The sequence below is a fragment of the Rhamphochromis longiceps genome, linkage group LG23 (assembly GCF_057381845.1).
Source record: "Rhamphochromis longiceps isolate RC_006_pf linkage group LG23, R_longiceps_female_GT1.1, whole genome shotgun sequence".
Taxonomy (NCBI): Eukaryota; Metazoa; Chordata; class Actinopteri; order Cichliformes; family Cichlidae; genus Rhamphochromis; species Rhamphochromis longiceps.
The window spans coordinates 33,656,321-33,676,617 of NC_140578.1; the positions used below are offsets into that span (position 1 = coordinate 33,656,321).

The 20,297-nt window shown below is 40.6% G+C and overlaps 3 protein-coding genes across 7 annotated transcripts in view; all 3 read right to left on the reverse strand.

The window, feature by feature from the left end:
- Positions 1-11,592, reverse strand: part of LOC146642424 (ATP-binding cassette sub-family C member 4-like) — a 53,834-nt gene extending 42,242 nt beyond the window's left edge. The window contains exons 1-3 of the mRNA XM_085397166.1: positions 11,496-11,592; positions 606-716; positions 95-215 (exon numbers count right to left, since the gene is read on the reverse strand). Coding sequence (XP_085253292.1) covers positions 95-215; positions 606-716; positions 11,496-11,569 — 306 coding nt within the window. The 5' untranslated portion in view covers positions 11,570-11,592. The remainder of the gene's footprint in view (positions 1-94; positions 216-605; positions 717-11,495) is intronic.
- On the reverse strand, positions 2,643-11,293 carry LOC146642426 (uncharacterized). 4 transcript variants are annotated; one of them, XM_085397162.1, is made up of 7 exons: positions 10,798-11,293; positions 9,036-9,079; positions 6,346-6,442; positions 5,220-6,176; positions 4,883-5,050; positions 4,645-4,740; positions 2,643-3,401 (listed from the first exon to the last, which is right to left on the reverse strand). In XM_085397162.1, exons 4-7 carry the CDS (start codon positions 6,171-6,173, stop codon positions 3,084-3,086), a joined length of 1,536 nt encoding a protein of 511 aa, XP_085253288.1. In that variant the 5' UTR covers positions 6,174-6,176; positions 6,346-6,442; positions 9,036-9,079; positions 10,798-11,293; the 3' UTR covers positions 2,643-3,083. The 4 variants fall into 4 exon arrangements, with proteins under 4 accessions (XP_085253288.1, XP_085253291.1, XP_085253289.1 ...); XM_085397165.1 differs by lacking the exon at positions 4,645-4,740; XM_085397163.1 differs by having other exon boundaries at positions 5,220-6,442.
- Positions 11,593-15,050: 3,458 nt separating the features above from the next.
- On the reverse strand, positions 15,051-20,062 carry timmdc1 (translocase of inner mitochondrial membrane domain containing 1). 2 transcript variants are annotated; one of them, XM_085399250.1, is made up of 8 exons: positions 19,903-20,062; positions 18,243-18,595; positions 17,831-17,996; positions 17,536-17,624; positions 17,221-17,288; positions 16,899-16,977; positions 15,697-15,807; positions 15,051-15,608 (listed from the first exon to the last, which is right to left on the reverse strand). In XM_085399250.1, the coding sequence occupies exons 2-8, from the start codon at positions 18,572-18,574 to the stop codon at positions 15,587-15,589; spliced, it is 867 nt and encodes a 288-aa protein (XP_085255376.1). In that variant the 5' UTR covers positions 18,575-18,595; positions 19,903-20,062; the 3' UTR covers positions 15,051-15,586. The 2 variants fall into 2 exon arrangements, with proteins under 2 accessions (XP_085255376.1, XP_085255375.1); XM_085399249.1 differs by having other exon boundaries at positions 15,051-15,613.
- Between the last annotated feature and the right edge of the window lie 235 nt (positions 20,063-20,297).

Here is a 20,297-nt window from a genome sequence, read left to right on the forward strand (position 1 = left end):
AATATGGCCAGAAAACCGCACAAAATCTCAAATACGACCTGTGCATGAATGATTGTTTTAACACTGGTGCCAATTGTAAATATTCACAACATACCAGAAAAAATTCAAATAGGCCGGCTAATGCATAGGACTTTCCATAGCACTTTATAAGAACCCTGGAGAGCTGCGGCTTCCATAGTTCCTTTGAAGCCTTTTTTACTTCCTCGTTCCAACATCTGCAAATCAAATGAATTTATTAGTTGAGCCCAGGATTTATAAACACATTTCCAACAGAGGTGCTTTACTATTTTATGAAAATTATTTGCATTGAAATTTGATGGCAGCAACATATCTCACAAAGTTGGGACAGGGCAAGAGAAGGCTGCAAAGGTAAGTGGCACTAAAAAGAAACAACTGGAGGACTTTGAGGCTAATTAGGTTAATTAGCAGCAGGTCAGTAACACAATTATCAGACCCTCGAAAGCACTTGATATTACAAGCAGTGGCAGGTTGACAGAATGGCAATCCACACTATAAAAAAATAAAACATTAACTTGAAACAAACAGACATGTTTCTTAACCAGCACCACTTCTGGTTTTGTCACATTAGCCTTTTGCTGAAGTACCTCTGCAGCTCCTCTCCCAGGGTTTCAGACCGATCCTCCGGAAGGACACTGTACATGTCACCTTTCTCGAGCCTGTGTTTTTGGCCAAGCTGTAACAGGGGGTTTAACCAACTGAAACAGAAAAAAACAAACCATTTCCATCTGGCAGAGAAAAATACAAATCACTGTGGTTTAGAAAAGACATATCTAAGCTGACTGTGAATGTCTGAACTATTTGTGCTTAATGAGTTATTTGGAGAAACAGTGTTTCTAGTGATGGACTTGGAGGATCTCTTAAAGCTAATGCTGTTCACACATCAAATATCGGCCACAGTCCCGGAAGAACATTTAAAATTACAATGTAAATTCACAGGTATCCAGCTTCTTGAATTAACAAGCAAGTGATGATGATCAGTGTATGAATAACTAATAAGCACAGGAAAGCAACTGGTGCTGAAAGAAAAAGACAGCTCTTTGAGGCTGGCTGTGGGAATGAATCAATCTGCATACGCTGACTTCACACTGCAGTCCAGAGAAACGAATGACTACACCCACTTCTATATAGTCTATATATAAACCTTTAAAAAAGCAGTGTGTACGACTTAGGGCAGCTAGTGGTGAAGTTGCAGATAGCAAACAGCTGCTCTGGCCTCGCCTTCATCTTCCGAGCAAATAGGAATACTTGCTGTGACTGCTAAACATGTTAAATGTCGTCTGTGAAACGAGAGAGGGCCCTGGTTTGTTTCTCTGTAAAGCCTTACAGAGTTCACTGAAGTCACTTAGTGAGCTCATTGCAATAGTCTCATCAGTTTTCTCCAATAAAAAGAAACGGCTGATTAAACTAGATGTGCAATAAAGAACGTGTTTTAACTTCTATTTGCATGAAAGCTTTTCAAAAATACTTGAGAGCCTCAGACTTTGTGAGAGCATCAGTTTGCACATTGGGACTGGACCAAGACGTACATCGGAATGCCCGTAGGGGGTATCACGTGATGTTCTTTAAGTAACTGACACATATTTGTTATGTACAATATGTACAAGCCCCTATGGGAAGGGGAAGCCTATATTCAGTCACCTATATGGACAGTTTACATTTGACATTTATAGAACGATTGACTTACACTCTCCCTGTAGATATAACGGGCCTTTTTTAAAAGCCCACTTTAAAAAGATCAAAAGATCCGCAAGCCCTTTAAGTTCTAACCTATTTGATTTCTCAGTTACTTGTTACCCGAGTCTTCTAGTCGTTACTGAGTAAAACCAAATAAGTTAATTTAACTCAAAACTTTTGGTGAAACTGATTACATAAAATATTTTAAGTAACCAAACCTCAAAGATGAAAGTCAATTAAACACACTTTATTTATTAGCTTTAGATAAATATTTTTAAGTACCAATGACAAATGTTTTCATGTTATATCCACATTCTTGGTTTGGTACTCTCTACTTAATATTTTGAGTTTCAAGTACAAATCTAAATCAAGTAAATATAAGGAATTAATATTTAGTTTTAAAATGTTAACCATTTTAAGTTAATGATACTCAAAACTTTAAAATACACCCAAACTCCTGTAGTAGCCAAATTTACTGTGTTTTGAATTGGATATAAAAATAAAAAATGTGTTAGAAATAAGCAACTGCACTTGTAAAAACATGACAAACAAGACCGACAACATAAATTTAACTTACAAATTTATTGAGTAACATTAACTTGTGAAGACACAATGTCTTAACATTTGCCTTTTTTCAGAGAACCAAAAATACTTGTGTGTAGCAAGGGGATAGAGCTGAGATCCTCTTTCGGTATGACAAATGCAGTACAGTAATAAATGACAAATTAAATTTCCTTGCATGTATGTTCAGAAAAAAAACAAAAACAAATCTCGGGCAATCCCAAAGACAAATTCACCAAATATTATTGGGAATAATTTCAGAAATGTCAAGTTTAGGCACAAGGTTACAATATTAGAAATAAAGACTTTCACAACATGTGAAACCTGAATACAACAGTATTTAGATGCCATTAACAGTTGAGTATGGCATTTTTGTTAAAAAAAAAAAAAAAAAAAAAAATGCATTGCCAGGTGGGGAAACTGAATGAAAGTAAATTACAATGCAGCTAATACACAGGAATATTATTGGGAACCTTTTTAATATGCCAATACTGTTATTACAAAATCAGCAAAGGGTTATTACTAAACCAATATACACATCTGTACAGTGCAATCATGCTGTCAACAACAGACCAATAAAACCTTAAATAGATAAATCCTTCTTTAGAAACATAAAACAAAGTCTTGTAAAACTCCTTATCACCTTCCCCTTTTATTTTGGATGTTCGGCTTTTAGATAATAGAGTATGAAATGAGAGTATGCAAATGCCAACATTTTCTTGCTTGTATTCTTTTTTTTTTTTTTTAAACTTATCCAGACTTGGAAAAATGATAAACTAGTTACTTGCTTTAACAGGCACTTGAGGGCTGTGTAGGAACCCTGGACATTATTCTGCTGCCAAAAGATCATTTTTGAGACTCAGCACCTTGGGCTTCAACTTCCCATCCTCCAGACCCATCAACACTTTCTGAATAAAGTCAAATGTGTTGGCCAAACATTTTGGGTAGCTTAGATGCAGGGCATAAGTCAGTCCAAATATTACTAGAAATGCATCAGCCAGGGTGGGGAAATCAATGATCATGTTACCCTCAACCAAAACTGCAATCTTCTCAGGGCAGAAGAATGTTGCATCGCTGGAATTGGCTCTGATCAGGAGGAGTCCAAGTGGCACTTCACTAATATCTGGTTCATCAGATTGCATCATCTACAGAAAAAAAAAAAAAAAAATTACTACATGTTAGTACATTCCTATTTCTCTTAGGCTACGTTCACACTGCAGGTCTCAATGCTCAATTCCGATGTTTTGATCAAATCAGATTTTTTTTGGTCTGCTTGTTCACACTACAAATAAAATGCGACAGAAAAAGCGCTCTAGTGTGAACGCTCAAAGCGGCCGCATGCAGAAAAGAAGACGTCACACACAACGCGCTCTGTTTAGACCCAGAGCAACAGTATTGTTTGACTGATGGCCCTTAATATAAAGACTTCGGACTTCACGTTTCCCAATTTTTGCTTTAAGTTATTTTGTCATTTACATAATAATGTAGATAACCTAATAATGATCCTTATTGCTGTTTTAGAGGAGCGGTGCTTCAAAGGATAGCTGCAGGTTTCTGTCAGAATCTGCAGATTATACAGTACAAATAAAATGTTCACGTTTCTCCAACGTTGTCTTCCCAACAGTTTCACTGACATCTACACGGGATGGCCAGAAAGCGTTCACGATGTCTTTTCGGGCGCTTCTCCGTAGCTGATAATTGGCGTCTGTCTTGTGTCAGTGACGTAAAAGACTGATTTAATGTGGCTTGACCGTTCAAACAGCAGTCGCTTTCTAAAACATCAGATATGTATCGGATTCAGTACCACATACGAAAGTGACCCAGATCGGATTTGAAAATATTGGATTTGTGCCGTTCACACTGTCATACCATGATCGGATAGATGGGTCGCATAGGGTCCCAAAAAAAAAAAAAAAAAAAAAAAAAAAAAATCAGATTTGATGCGCTTTCGCCTGCAGTGTAAACGTAGCCTTAGTCTCATCTACACAAGTCACTATACAAATACTGGATTATCCCCATCTTAGAAATCAAGTGTTTGAACAACAAAAAAGCCAAAACACACCAAAAACTTGAGAAAAAATAAAAATGACAACTAGTACTCATAAAGCAAAGTCATACCTCTTCATGGCAATAACTACAGAAAGTCAATGGGAGTTCTATTATTTAAAAAAATAAATAAATGTACAGTGATGTATGGTTGGGCTAGGAACATTATAGAAGGGTAGGGTCTATACACATTAAGAATATGTGGTGTTTCCCCCATTATGTGACATGGACACTGTTGTAGACAGACCCAAAGGATGGAGATACTTCTCACACTGTCAAAGTTTCATAATGGTTTGTGAAATCTAAACAAGTTTGATACTTGGATACTGTTCACAAACTTACATCCCACGTTTTGATGAAGGTAGAGGTGTCTTCGTGCAAATAGGCAGGGAGGGCATGAAGCACAACAGCACGTCGGGCATGAATATCAACTTGTTCCTACATCACAAGAAGATTTTTTTTAAATTATTGGCTTACCTAGTCAAGAACGGCAGTTAAAAATGGATCAAATTAAACAAATCTAAAAACTCTAAAAAAAAAAAAAAAAAAGAAAAAACACACAAGACAAAACCCCACCTACCTGGAGATCATAGGTTCGGAAGAGCTGAGACAGAACATCAGACACTTTCCCTGTGCGAGCAGCTTTCTTTCGGAATAAGCTCTGGAGCCGGGGAGCATGTTGGTCCAACACAGCATAAAAGTGGTTCTTCAGGGTGAGGTTTGTAATTCTGTGGAATTCTGCATAGATCTGAACACACAAAATAAATTTACAAGTTACGATTAGTCTACAAATCTTTGCAAAATACATCAAAATCCTTACACTACCATGGCCTAATTTGTATTAATTCAGACAGGCCACATAACAGAAATCAATATAATATACATCTTGTTATATGCATCATCTAAGGAAACCTTACCTGAGATTCCAATTTCAGAGCAGGCCAGCGATCCAGGATGGCACCTACGGGTAGGTCATCACTGATGATCTCTTTGCGTCGCAAGGCAAATGTGGTATGCATCAGCTTTGTAATCAGGACGTGATTCTTTTCACTTTTCTTGACTTCATCCACAATCTGTAGTCTTAGCTGCTCAAGGCTAACAGCATCTTCACCCCTTGGGAAATTCGGCAGAAAGTTTACTTCTGCCTTTTTAGGTCTCTTAATGTCAGTGTGTGGTAACTGCTTGTCTGGGTCATTTCGACTTCTCCTTCCAGAATTCACAGCTACCTCTTGAAATCCAGCCCGACTCAATTTAGCACGATAGTTCCCCATCTTAAACTTTAGGCTATTTTTCCACCCATACCAGCCTGTCTGTGATCCAGGCTCCTTCAGACAAGGATGCTTAGTGACAAGAGCTTCAGCTACAACTGATATGTCCCGATCACTAGGATATGCTTTGAAACTATGCATTTTAGCTGCAAGAGTTTCAAGAATGTCATGCTTTTGTCCCCTAGACAACTTGAGAGCCTTTCCTGTTCTCTCATAAGCAACATCACCCTCACCAAGTATGAGTTCTACCTCATAGGAAAATGTAGGAATTGGGAAATCCTGAGGCCATCTTTCAACCCTGTCTGGAGTCATGGCATGGGGTAGTATTATTGTGTCATCTGATGCTACTGAACTATCATCACTCTCTGGTCTAACAACTTTTACAACAGCTTTCTGTGGAAGCTCCTCAATATCTAGAAGTGAACAAAGCTGCCTGTCAAAGTCTGGGTCTTCGTATAATAAGCTAAAGTCATAGTCAAGTTTGAACTTTTCTTTTATAATGTCTTTTAGCTGATCCACAGATTCTGGACGTGAGAATAAAGTCAGTTTTCTCACAATTTCTTTTGAGACATGAACATGAAGTAGTAGGGCTTGAGCAGACATTTCCTAGAAAGGAAAAGAAAAGAGTAGTAGTTGTTCTTTTTTTCACCCTGATCTATTTGGCTACATGTGGCTTATTCCAAAAGCAATATTAATCTTGCAAGTGTCTGATCAGAATGAATCTTTTTTGCGTCAACAACAGATGTCCATCAACAGTATATGCTGTCAGACTTACTGTATCATTTAGCTCCGGCAGCTGATACAGCGAAAAACTGTCTGTTAATGTCAGCTCAAACGACCTCAAATGCTCAATGTACCAGCATTCGTAATTCCTGCAAAACAAGGAAATGGAATTGTTTACAAGCAGAAGATATTCAATCCTGCTGAATGTTGGAAGTCGTCCAGTCTGGCCTGCAGAGACAAACATTCCATTTGCATACTCCGTTCCATTTAGGGACACTTTATGAGTGGTGTATATGTTTTGGCTGTCTGTCTTAGTCTTGATAAAATCTTGTGCTACTTCAGGCAAAGTTGCAACTTGGACACAGGTGACACTTGAAGCTTGCGCTTGCGGTTTGAAAAACAAGGGTCCATTGAGGTGATATGCCATCATATGCTGATGCCTGGTTGCAAGTGTTTTCAAAACATTCTTGAAGTTCTTTGTATCCTGAATAACTCCTTTGAAAAAGCGATGTTTTCCCTCAAATCTCATGGTCCACAGGTTAATCAAAGGACCGAAGCGCTTTGTTAGCTCAGGATAATGCTCAATGTAGTGATGCTTGGGTTTGAGCTTAAAATCAGGAAACACTGTTTTAAGGCCTTGTCTGTGCTCCTTTATTTTGGTTTGCAGGTACTGAATAGATTCTTCTGTGAAAGATGGAGACAATACAAGCTGTACAACTTCTTTGAGATCCATCATTGTAGCCCATACTTCATCTTGCTCAGGGACTTTACTTCCCACCATAAGTGGTATTAATCTCAACAAGGTGGAGTTTTCATGCCCGTTTCCCCCAATGCTTAGCTTGGATGCAAAATTCTTGGGAATCGGTTGGGGTTTATCAAGTCTGTCTGAATGCTGGTATGGAAATGTGCGGATTTTTGTATTTAGATATTCCAAAGAAAAATATTTTCGCCGAATGAGTTCTCCAATGCACAGCGCCAACTCCACAGGCACAATCCCTTCAAAAAGATCATGCAGTATGTCTGGTGGGAAACCAGTGATGGGATGAAAGTGCTGCAGTGCTTTTCTGAGGGGACAATCATCTTTTACACCGACATGGTTTAAATCATCTTCTTGTACAGTTTTTTCCACAAGAAGATCGTGACACTCCGTTGTTCTCATGGTGAATTCACCTTCAGAAACTTCAGTGGTCTGCATCTGATTTGCAGTGCAACAGCAGAATCTGCAAAAATGATGTGCTCTGAAAGACTGGACAAAGCCCGCAAGACCATGAGCAGCTAAATTATCAGCTGCCACAAAGAGCACAGAACCCTTGATGCATTCACCAAGGGTTTCTATGAAGAGGCCCTCCTGCTCCAGAGTTTGCAAATCTTTCAACAAAGGGGAAAGAACATTTTCATAACCATGCTTCTGCAGGTCAGAAACTTTGCACAGCAAAGCTAGTTGTATAACATGTAGGCTTGACCTGTACTGACTTGGTAGATTGGCAAGTAACCAATACACTGCAGTAAGTTTGTGGATCTTTCTAGCTGTGCCTAAAGGATTGGCTAGCTCAATGTCATCCACATACAAAATCAGTGACAACCTCAGCTCTCCGGCTGCTGACAGAAACTGGTTCTCTTTGAAATATGTCCCATCTGTATAGGACATGTACACCCCAGGTGGTGATTGTTTAGTTTCTTTGATTTTATCAAGAATATCAGTATTTTTGAACATACTCTGGAGCATCTGCAATACTGGGACATATACTACTGTGGGACCACTAGAACCTAGAGAGTATTGGACAGGCATTACTAGAGGGTAATGGCTCCTCACAAAGGTTTTCCTCCGCTTAGCAGTGGATAACTCTGCACCTGCTGTAGCTGCATTAACAAAAACATTTGTGTTCATAACAGCTTCCACCAACTCATTCAGTACGACTTCACTCACTGGCTGACTATGCTGGTGCAGAATGTTGGTAATAGAGTCTCTCACAAGAGGTTTGGACAGTGAGAATATCTGCAACAAGTCGTCAATGATGTTCTGTATTGCTCTCTCTGACACATGAAGAACACTGTACATTTTTAAGAAGAGGGAAGACAAGTTGTTTTTTAACTGATTTTGCAGTTCCTCAGTGTCATGCGTGGACTCAGAAGGATTAGAGGAAGGACTTCCAAGTTCATAGTCATAGTTTGAGGGACCAGCATCCTCATATTCAACATTACTCTGTAAAGGATGGTTAGTAGTTTCTTTAAGGATAATTTCACACTTAAAGGCTGAAATATCACCATCAGGATGACACCTACTTCTATGGGTATTGAAGGAAGAATACACATTAGTACGGTAGTGACAATTTTTGAAAGGGCAATCTAATGTCTCATGCTGTTTTAGATGTGTCCTTAAGTGACTAAGGACATTTTTATCATTGAATGGTTGGCTACAACCACAAAGAGGGCAAAGAAATACTGCACTTTGATCTCTACTTTGCAAAACTTTCTGAGAATGTATCCGTGTTAAATGAATTTTCAAAGCATTCAGTGACTGAAATGTACAGATACAGCAATCATATGGACATGGCAAAGGACTGACTGAGGAAACATTCCTATGATGTAACCGATAGTGCTCAAGCACCTCTATCTGTTTTCCAAAGATAAGATTACAAAGTTTGCACTTGAACGCCATTGTATGATTTTTTTTTTTACTTTTTTTAAAGTAACTGTGGAAGTGCTATCAGTGTTTTTTCTTATTTTTAGCAATCAACATACCAAAATAGTATCTTTCTACACCAGCAAGGAGTTTCAGCCTTAACCTGAAAAGAGAGAGAAAGAAATAGGTATAATATGTTATTGTCCAGCGCTTTGTCACTTTTTTTTTTTTTTTACATAATCAGTTATCAAACACTGTATACATACAGGTGGTCTAACAACAACCACTTTTTAAACATTTGCTAATGCCATCACATAGATATACAAACTAGACAAAGAGTTACAAACATCATATTAAAACTGGAACAACAAGAAAAATGTAATGCAGGGATCGCTGGTGTGTAGCGGACACAAAAGCAGACGAAGGTGAGACAGAACCGAATCTTCAAAAAAAAAAAAAAACCAAACAAAAAAAAAAACAAAAAAAACAAGCTGTTTATTTCAGGGTGATGTCCAAAAACATAAAAGCCAGGCAAGGCGAAACAAGGGTGAAACTAAACTAAAACCTTAACTGCGGGAAACCTAAACTAACATTGAAAACAATAACGAGAGACAAGAGCATGAAACTTAACAGGGACATGCAAACATAAAAGTCTAAACACGAGCATGAACATGAACCTGAGCAGTAGCAGAAATTCTGTGACTTTGACATGAAGATAAATAGACACTGAACAGATGAAGACAGAGGACTTAAATACATAGAAAGGATAAGAGGGAAATGGAAACACCGGGGAAACACAGCTGACACAAATGAACCTGAATGCCACAGGGTAAGTACAACAAAACAAACTGAACATGGAACACCAGACTCTTCACAGTAAAACAGAAACAAGAAAGGGACGCAGTCAAGACAACACGAGCTTGACAAATATAACATGGAACACGCAGAAATACATGGGGAGACTCAAGGAAACAGATTAGGGAAATGCGGGCATGAACATAAAAGTAAAACACAGAAGACAAGACGGACCGTACAGAGAACAGACAAGACACATAACCAAGGTGACAGATGAAACATAACTAGGCCAGAACTCAACTAACCCTTAACTAATAATAACACAGGAATTTCACCTTATTTCAATATAACATCAAAAATAAACTCAAAAAGTCCTTCTAATTGGGGTTGAGAATAAAATTAGAGAAAAAAAACTGTTTGGTAAATGTATTATTGATGGGTTCACCCTCAAGTTAACCTGAAATAGACCAGGCACAACAACTTGATAGTTCAGAAGATTCAACATTCCTACTTGTATACAGAACTATTTGCAACCCAAACCAAGTTCTACCGCCTAATTATATGATGATTGATCACTCCTTATATCATCCTGTGCCTACAATATTGATGCCCTAGTTTTAATATATACAATTCCAGAGAACTAAACATAGCTTTCAAGTTCCACCAGTTGGCAAATGAGTTAGCTAAGCAGCGCAGCAGTGCAACAAAGACTCAACAATTTATCCACAAGGCAGTTTATAAACTACAAATCTGTTTAGCACTCTAGAAACGCCTGCTAAAGACTTATTTTACAGTAGTAAGAGATTAGAAATGTATGAGCAGGGCTTAGCTTTAGTGCTCGCCTCTGCTGGGACTAATAATGTGTTATACTAAATGTTAGCTTATTAGCACAATTCATGCAAAACACAATTTGGAGCCAATGCCACCAAGACCATACACTGTAACCCTATTTGTACATTAGGTGGCATAGATTTAAAAAAAAAAAAAGCAAAGCAATTCTTAAATGCCTGCTACAATTCAACATTTATGACGATAAAAATTCGTATTACAAAGGAGAAATAAGGTTTCAGAAAAAATAAAACTTACCACAAAAGCGCCCACAAAGACAAAATTGCTGCAAAGGCGGTAAATGCAGCTAGCCAAGTGCAGAGCGTTAGCTGTTCCAGTTCAAAGGTCTGTAACATACCACAGCACGTCCTCCTTTATCCAGCGTCAAAGGCAATGCAGCAAAAAACCTTCCCAAGTGATTTTATTTCTGTTCGGAAATTAACGTTCCACAGCTTTCTTTCGGAGTAATGAGCGGGCATTCGGACGAAGCGGCGATTCCAAGATGGTTCCCAGCTCCTCATGAAGAACAGGTGGCGCATGTACGTACGTACGTAGGCACGTACGTGACGTCAGTGTCGACTCAAATTATTCGAGGGCAATTTCTGAAACTAATCAACATATTCAAGTACTGATAACTTGAAAAAACAAACTTGTTCAAACTACTCAAAGAAATAAAGGTGTATGAACTTATAACGGGGTTTTAAGTAGTTGCAACTCATTTCATTTATCAAACTATTACTATTCGGTCTTACAGTGTACACAAAAATAAAAATAAAAATTCCCTCTTCGCTCCTAGATTCCGATTCATCTCTATGATATACTTTATTCCCATTTCAGACGGAACGCTTTAAGTGCTGTCACTCAGTGCGGAATAATTTGCAGAAACTTTCTTCTTTCTTTTGACTGATATACTAACAACATGCTGAGGAATCCAATATCTTCATTAATGCACTTACCACAAAAAGACCCTTGAAAAAAAGCTGGCAGTGGCCAAAGGATTGCGCCTGCTGTCTGCCTTTGTAGTCTCCATATTAGATGGGTGCTCTGAGGCTGCTGTCTGTACCCATCTGTACACCGTGTTCACTCAGGGACGACTTCAATCACTAAATGTATAGTTGGCTTGCATCATGTAAAGCCAAGACTGCTGAAGCTGTTCTGTGTTTCACTAAACTGTCTCCACCTGTTCCCAGGTGTAAATGCACAACAAGAGGCGGAGTGTTTAACTATAAAGTAGAAATGAGCCTAGTGAGCTTTCTGAACCTCCAATGGAAAAAAAAATCTATGGAAATAACCGCGTACATGTTTGAAATAAAATAACTGTCATTTAATGTCACGGACAAGTGTTTAACTCGGCATTTTCAGTGACAATTTCACGTTACAAAACAAATCTGAACGAGTTGCACTTTAACGCACCATTTAAGCAACGCCTATAGTCAGATACAGTTATGAAAGTGCAATATCGAGGGCCCCGGTTTTCACGTGTTTCCCCCTACTGATCCCCACGTGCAGTAGCTGGTGTGTGAGGACAGCGCGAGCAACTGGAGTCTGGGCCGTCTTCAAAGTTCAAAAGACAACTTCGTCCAAATGACATCAAACTTCACTGTTTTCACTCCATCTGTCCATTTTATGCCAAAATGTCCATGCAAATAGTGCAGAGAGTCTCACCGGGATGCATAGTGGCATTATACAATAGGACGTCACATCAGGGCTGCTGAGTTTAGCAGACTACAGAGATTCTGTCCCTATACCAAAGCACTATGTTACTTAAGTTTTGCATCTTGATGAGACACCAGCAATGCACAGAGACAGCTGCTCTAACCAAGTAAAGACCCATCTCTCACTTAGACAGCTAAACTGAAGCCATAACCTCTGTTGTGATGACACAGCACTGTCAGATCTCATTTAGTAAAAATGAGAGTCAGGATTTAGTTTCTCTTTAAATCAGAGCCAAGAATTAAATACCTTATAACAATATCCAATTTTAGCTCAAAGACACGGAGACAACTTTGCCAAAAGTGTTACAAATGTATGTGATATGATCCACAAACCTGAACTAAGTGTACACCGTGATTTGTGTGTAACTTTTGAGGGTTAACAAATGAGCGCTCCAGTCCACACACAGACATGCACCTGAACACATTGCGATCATTTGCGCACAACTTTTTAAGTTCATCATTTTCTCTTTGACAAAGGTTCCTGTGAGCGCACGTAACGTCCCTGCTGGTCGCTTACAAAACCTTAAACGTATGCACAAGAATCGTTGATACCTACAGATTGCGTCACATGCCCGGGAGAGGTTCTGAGACGACTGTCAGGCGGCTGCTTCTCACAAATCCAAAAATCTAAGCTACGTTCAAGGCCCAGTGGAAAACGGAGACATCTGGATTTCTATTGTATTTTTTTCTAATAAACAGATGGGTTCATCTCTCCACTAGAAAACACAGATATTATTTTATTCTTTAAATAAGCTGCCGCTACATGCTGGATGTTCATCTGCTGGGAAAAGTCAGTCAATGCTCAGTTCGTTTCTGCTCTGCCCGGTTAGATAAACCCTGGAGACGAAACAGCGGAAGCCAGATGTTCCTTTTTTTACTGTGACTTGAATGCAGCTTAGTTTTGTGGTTTTGTGTGAGGCTGGCAGGGTCAAAGTTGTGCCAAAACCCCACGTCGGCATGCGACGTGATTTGTGCGTGCCAGGCCATTCGTGCGCATTTATGGTTTGTAAGAGAGCGAGGGGGCGGTTACACGTCGGTTTAGACATGCGTGTGCACAGGAAGCTTCTTCACAGAGAAAATGATCCGATATGTGAAGCCGAACTTAAGGCGTTGTGCAGAAACGAGCAGTATTTCTTCAGGTTTGGATGCACAGATTTGATAAATGGTTCTACGTGTGGTCAAGATACATGCAACTGTGAGCCCTCAAAGGTTACACACAAATCACTGTGCACATTTAAAAAGCTTGTTTTGGGCTTGTAGGCATTCAAAACACTTTCTCTCTATGCAAAGATCATCAGGTTTACACTGCAGTGTCAGATAATGTTCTTTAAACTGATTCATATCATATCTAACAGCTGCAGAGGTACAGAAGACGAAATATACATTTGTATTTTTTAAAAGCTTCCTTTGTCTGCTGTTGTTTTTAATGGCCTGGTCCTTCTTGGTTTCCAAAGGGATGCTTTGCCTTCTTTACTTTTGTCTCTAAAAGATGCCCCAAAGGTGTTTCACTTGTTTCAAGTCAGGCAACACACCTCTCCAGGTGATAGTTTTTCTTTTGCCTGTATTAGAAACACTCGTGAGTTTTGCCAACATGTTTTGCTTTGTCATCATCTCTTTTCTGGAGGATTCTGGCGACTCGGTCATCTCGTTAGCTTCTGGTATACGTTGAGGCATTCATGGTGCCACCTACCAAAGACACCTCCTTCATGCAGCCTCATAAGATAAACTCCTACCCCCACATCTAATATTCTCCAAATATTCATCAAGTGTCTTTTCATGTTTTATTTATTTTGTTTTTTGGATTCCCATCGCACACAACATGAGTGATCGTGTCACCAACTCTCACAGAAATTTGCAAATCCACTTTTGGCCCTTGTGCTAACTAAGAAACAGTCTTTAGTGTCATTCCTGCACATCTTAGATAGTTCAGCTCAGTTCTTTTCCATGTGGACACACCGTGGACACAACCCATTAACAAATACTGACAACGCTTTGGTGTCCGAGCATTTCACAGGCCAGAAGAAAGTCCCCTGCGTTGCAGTATGCATGCGTTTGTTGCATTGTTTCAGCTGTGGAGCAGTTTTTTAACTTTGAAATACCGCAGTTACTGAAGACACATCTCTGTTGTATTCTGTACTCACTCATGCAAAGCCATCAGCAGAGGGCGCTCAGAGCCCATTTATGAAACATACTTCACTTGCTGTCATTCTATCAACAAATTACTCAGCAATCATTCATATTTTCATTTTCAGAAGTCATGTTACTCTCTCAGAAGAATTAAGAAGCTGATGGGAGGATCCATGGGAGGAAGTGGGTGAATACAGCATGTATTCACTTGTCGATCCATCCCTCAGATGCAGTATAAACGTATAAATGTAAAGGAGCTGCAGGTTCATTGTGGTTATTTGGGATAATTTTATATTTGAATCCAATAAGGTTTTTAATTTGAACAAATATGATGCTAACACTTTCATTCCAGCAGTAAATTAAGTCTGGAAAAGTCAGACTTGCATTGTTACTCCAACCTAAATGGTTAAAAAAAAAAGAAGAGAAATCTATTAACTAGTTTCTCGTTTGAAGCGTTTACCTGAAGCTCTCTGAGCTCTCCACATCACAGACTGCTTCTATTGGCTGTCCATGTGCACATCAGCAGTCACTGCTGCATCCTGAGCCCCAGCTGTTGCTGTGTCACATCTTTTTTACACCAGGGGTCGAGGCTTTGGTTGACCTAGTTGCTGAAAAGCCCATAAGGCATGGTCAAAAGCAAACTACAGATTACACACAGAGAGAATGAAGTGTTTTGTAGCATGAATTGATATTTATTGGTTTGGAGAGGAGTCTGTTTCTTTCTTTCTTTCATGTGGTTTTAATAAGTTGTACGACCAACAATGCTGACTTTGTGATTTCAACCACGGGACATACTGTGTCAGTCAACTTCAGTATTAAAAGTACACAGAAGCATCACATCAAGTCCACCTTAACCTTTACAACACCAATGTGGACTAAGTGGCACAAATCAGATACTGAATATTTGAAAGTCTTAAAATCCTTTTCCTGTATCCCATGTCACATTTAGGTGAGCTCTTCGTTGGACCTACTTTTCTTGTACAACAGCATCATGAATTCATCTGAATCGGTTTCCATTCAGTAAGAGAACGTTTGTATTTTCCAGATTCCAACAGATAGCAGACAGTGAAGGCAGCCATGCTCACTGTCCACTTGAGTCTTTGACTACATCCTCATTCTGTGGTAGACTGAGCAGTTCCTGGATCCTCTGCATGTCCTTATTGGTTTCCTCCACCTGAGAGCTCACATTCAAGTTGGAAATCAGCTCATCCGTCAACTGCAAACGGGCTGTCCTTTTATTGAAAACACCAGCTCTGATTAACCAAGAAGCATCAGGATAAAATGACACTTTGTATTTATTTGTGATAGATCTTACCATTCTGCAAGCTTGTGCTCATACAGTTCCCTGCGCTCTCTCCTGCGCCTCTCTCGGATCGTCTCTCCAGTCAGGGACTGCAAGGCAATGACCAGAGCACCAACCGGAATCCTGTGTAGAAGTCAGTGTGTATAACTAACTGTGATGCACACCTTTACACTTTTACACAGATCAGTTCATCAGATAGTCTATGTTGTATAACATAAAACATATCAGATGCCAGTTCAATGGAAGCATCGACCCTGTAATAACTTCCTTAAACAGTTTCTACAGCTGCTGCGGCCCAGCTTCTCCAAACCCTCCGCACTTTCCACTTACACCTCTACGACATGAATAAGGAAACCATAATGGTTAAAGATCTGGAGCGTGATGTGCTTTGCAATTAGCTGCCTGCTTTCATGCCGCCCCTTCTGCCCCAGCTACACCTGGCGTAGCCGTGGCTGGAGCCATTTGCCCACATCAAATGCTCCAGGTGGCTGGCCACTGAAGCAGACAGTGAGAGGAAGAGGAGGAGGGAGCAGTGCTAGTGGAGGGCCAACTGGAAGTATGGCTAAGCCATTATGGAGTTGACCACAGGGATGATCCAAACTAGACCCTCCTCTGTTACACCATCAAAGGCAACACACTCAATTTGCAGTTATACAATCTGCATTTAGCTGTGTGCGCTCAGCTGAAAGGACGAGCGAGGCTAAAGTGGGCCAGGCTGTGAAGATGAGACAGAGGATGAAGCACCTCCAAGTCTACATCAGACCACGGTAGAAGGACACAAGAGGCTGGAATAACACCGATGGTATAAAAGGAGAAGGGCAGCTGCTGCCTTGGCCCGTCTCCTTGGTTCAGTACCCAAAACACTGTCCTCTGTGGTACACGAGTCCCTCTGGCACCACGAGCAGATTTGGAAGGGAGTGGGGAGGAGGAGGGGGGAGGTTCAGCTGGGTGACAGAGGGTTGCTGGGAGGGGCGCAGCTGGCTGCCAGAGTGCTCACTGACTTCGAGCACACAGGCATGAATGTAAATACACACACACATACACGAGAAGGCATGCATGCATGTCAAAAAGTAAATACACAGCATCTGATAATAGAAGTCAGCTCAGTACTGAGGACTGAGCATGTTCTATTACATCAGATGGAAAAAAAGTTTAACATGCACTGTTGGGACTGGAAGTCAAAGAATTCTTGTAGAAGCAGAAGCCAGCCTTACCCCAGCACTGCTCCGATCACCGAGCCCGCTACCAGCCCTCTCAGGCCCAGGTTCAGTCTGAAAAGGCCTACAGTCACAGCTGCTCACATACAGAGTTTCATCATTTCAATGTGCAGGAATTTGTACTGGACATGTTGAAAGAACACTTTTATTGTCAAGCAATAATTAAACATAGATTCTGGGTGTAACTGAACAGACGTGTCACATTTTAATATCATCACATACGGTCCTATTTTAGTGGGCATTTATTATAGAAATAACTGAAAACAATCACAGTTGGAACTACAACCTGCAGGCGCCCTGATCAGATCACGTGACTCACCTCCAGCTGCAACATACTGGCTGACTGCGTCTTTGTCTTGGTACACGGAGAGTCCCGTGCTCACAGAACTACACAGGGAGAGGAAACACACACGATGTTGAGTCAGTGAGGCCAAAACAAACTGACCGAGGTATGCTAGCAATGTTAAAGCACTCGCATCCAATAAACATCTGCACATTGTTTATGTGACATTCAGCATTCTGTGCATTCTCCTGTTATTAATACTCCAGATCCACAAGCTGATTTGACCCCTTGTAAAAGTAACACTACACACACTTTCCTCACATGCTCCACCTGTTTTTTGTTTTTGTTTACCTGAACAAGGTAACTATCACAGCCACTCTCCAGCTCCATCTCCATCCATATCTTATAAACCCCCGGATAGCTGCATTGTGTGCTGAGCGCTGACAGACAGAACAGGCACAGACAGACTTTTACTTTTATTTGCAGCATTATTCTCAATGCTCCACTTCAGACCCCATAAATAATAATTCAATTAAATAAGAAACTATGACATCACAATATTAAAGCTGAACACAGACATCATTCATGGAACATTTGCACCCAAAACCACAGCAGATATGGTTTTAAAGGCACAGATTTCACTTACCACTGCGTCCACACGATTAGTGTATAATTCTGCCTGGCTGACTTGGATATATCTCTCCCTGGCGTGGCGAGCTGCTGGCAAGCCCCCATAGACAAAGCCTGCAAGTGCACCGAGAGCACTGCTGTTTACAACATTGGTGATCTCCTCTGGGTATTTCTGAGTCACACTAAACAGGGACGAGAATTTTCCTTGTAAGTTTAAAGCCAGTAATGAGTGAACTTGTTACATTAGAAGCCATTAGAGCAAAAAGCCATTGAAAACTAAAGGATGCTGCAAGTTTAGTTAAATAATCTTAACTCATCAACTACATGATTCACGATGAATTCGACACCACAGTGTCTACATATACACAAAGACCTTTTCAAAAACACCAAGACACAAACAAGTGAAACAATGTAACAATAAAACTAACTCTCTGTCAAAGAGATCTTTGATGCGCTCCCATCCCGTGCTCGGGAATTCTGGCTTCCCGATGTTTTTCGGGAGGCTGCTGGACGAAGGGATAGCTACAGGAGCAGTACTGGTGAAGGAAGAGGATGATGAGGAGGAGGAAGAGGGCATCTGTGCAGGCTGGGCAGCAGCCACATCAGCTGCGTGAACCCTGGGGAGCAGAAAGCAGAAGAAAGGAGGCCTGGCACGCTGGATGAAGCCCTGCAGTTGGCCGGTGCTCAGCGTGCCCTGAGGGGCTGAATCTGCCAGTCGTCTCTGCAGGGCAACGCTTGTCCTGCGTGGCTCTGGATGCATCACGCTTCAGCTGCTGATGTGCTGCAACAGGGAGAAACACATGGTCACGGGCTGAGACGCCACACTCGCCGCCTCAGCTCAAGCTCCATCCTCAAAACCAAGAGCCTCGAGGCGAATGAAGGCCTGGCAGTGCTGCACAGGCTGTTTGACTAAGCAGCTGTTGAATTCTACAGTCCTATCAACAGAAACTGGGAAAATAGGACTTTTTTCCTCCCCCAACTGTAAAATACACTATTGATCTCTCAGAGCACAAAACCTCAGATCTGCTAATCAGGATGTGTCAACTGCTCCGGGGTCAAAGGTAAAAATAAAAGGTCACAGTGACCTTATTCTGCCTGAGATTTTTTTAACCAGAGCACAAACAGTAAATATATAAGGAAATATTCACATTTATTGAACCATCCACAGTAGAAGAAATAAGATTATGAGTCTGAGTCTGTTTGCACCAAGGCGCGAAACAATCAAGCTGTATTTGAGAGGAAACAATACTATTTTACAATTTTGTTTATCTAAACAATTTGAATGAACCTAACCCTGTATTTTCACTCCTGCTGTAAGACTATGGAGTGGCCACTCAATGACACAAACTCTGATGGCAGCAACTCAGTGCATTCAGGCATGTGGATCCTGACCTGCTGAAGTTCGAACTCAGCATCATAATGGGGAGGAAAGGGTGGTGTGAGTGTTTTAGAAACTGCTGATCTACTGGGATTAGAAAGGTAGATTCCTCTGTTGTGTCAATATGGACCAAAGTTGTTTCCAGCACCTTTGTGAGTCAATGTCACAAAGAATTGAGGTAGTTTTAAAGGCAAAGTGGGTCCAACACAGTTCTAGCTGTTGTATCCCCTCAGTAGGGAGAAAAATGGCTTTGGTGATTGATTTGATTGTGTTGTTTTAACCCAACAAGGCAGAATATTTTTAATAGCATTTAGGCTGTGTTCATCTGAAATGGGTGTTTGTTTATGCAGAACCTTATACTGAGGACTATTTGGATTATTTCTGGCGAGATTTTATTAATAACAATTAATATATATTTTTTAAAGCCAGTGTGCTGGTGGATAAGTGATGCCACATAACGCTGTCTCTTCATACAGTGCTCCTGTCAGGTCAAACTGTGCATGTGCTGTTGCTCAGGCTAACACAGCAGCAGCACGTTATTTATGACAAACAGCACAGTTTTACGTAACAGCTCCCAAAACGCGACACCGGTTTTCATTGCGGTCGGTTTTATGCTCCTCGTTTGTTCAAACACTGGTGTGCAACAACCCCTCGTATGGTTAGCATGCTGTTAGCCTCTGACACATCACAGCAGGTGCAAAACAACTTACTTGAATCCCTCTGAAATGAACCGCTTGTTTTTACAAAGACGTGCCGTTCCGATTAATGTACGAAAATACAGATATTTGTTTTTCATAATGCCCTTCAGAAGAGCGCTTTACTATAGTTCCCACATAGTCCACCGGCGTCCAAACCTTTCACCCCGGCCAAGACTTACAGCTGAAAGACTTGAAAATAGCGCCGCCTATCGCTGGAGGACTAACACAGTCGCTGTTACCGTTGCTGACACAACCGGGTGGTTTAAGTTTATGATGGGTTATTATTATATAGCAGAGGTGGGACCAAGTCATTGTTTTGCAAGTCTCAAGTAAGTCTCAAGTCTTTATCCTCAAGTCTCAAGTCAAGTCTCAAGTAATGTCAGGCAAGTCAGAGTCGAGTCTCAAGT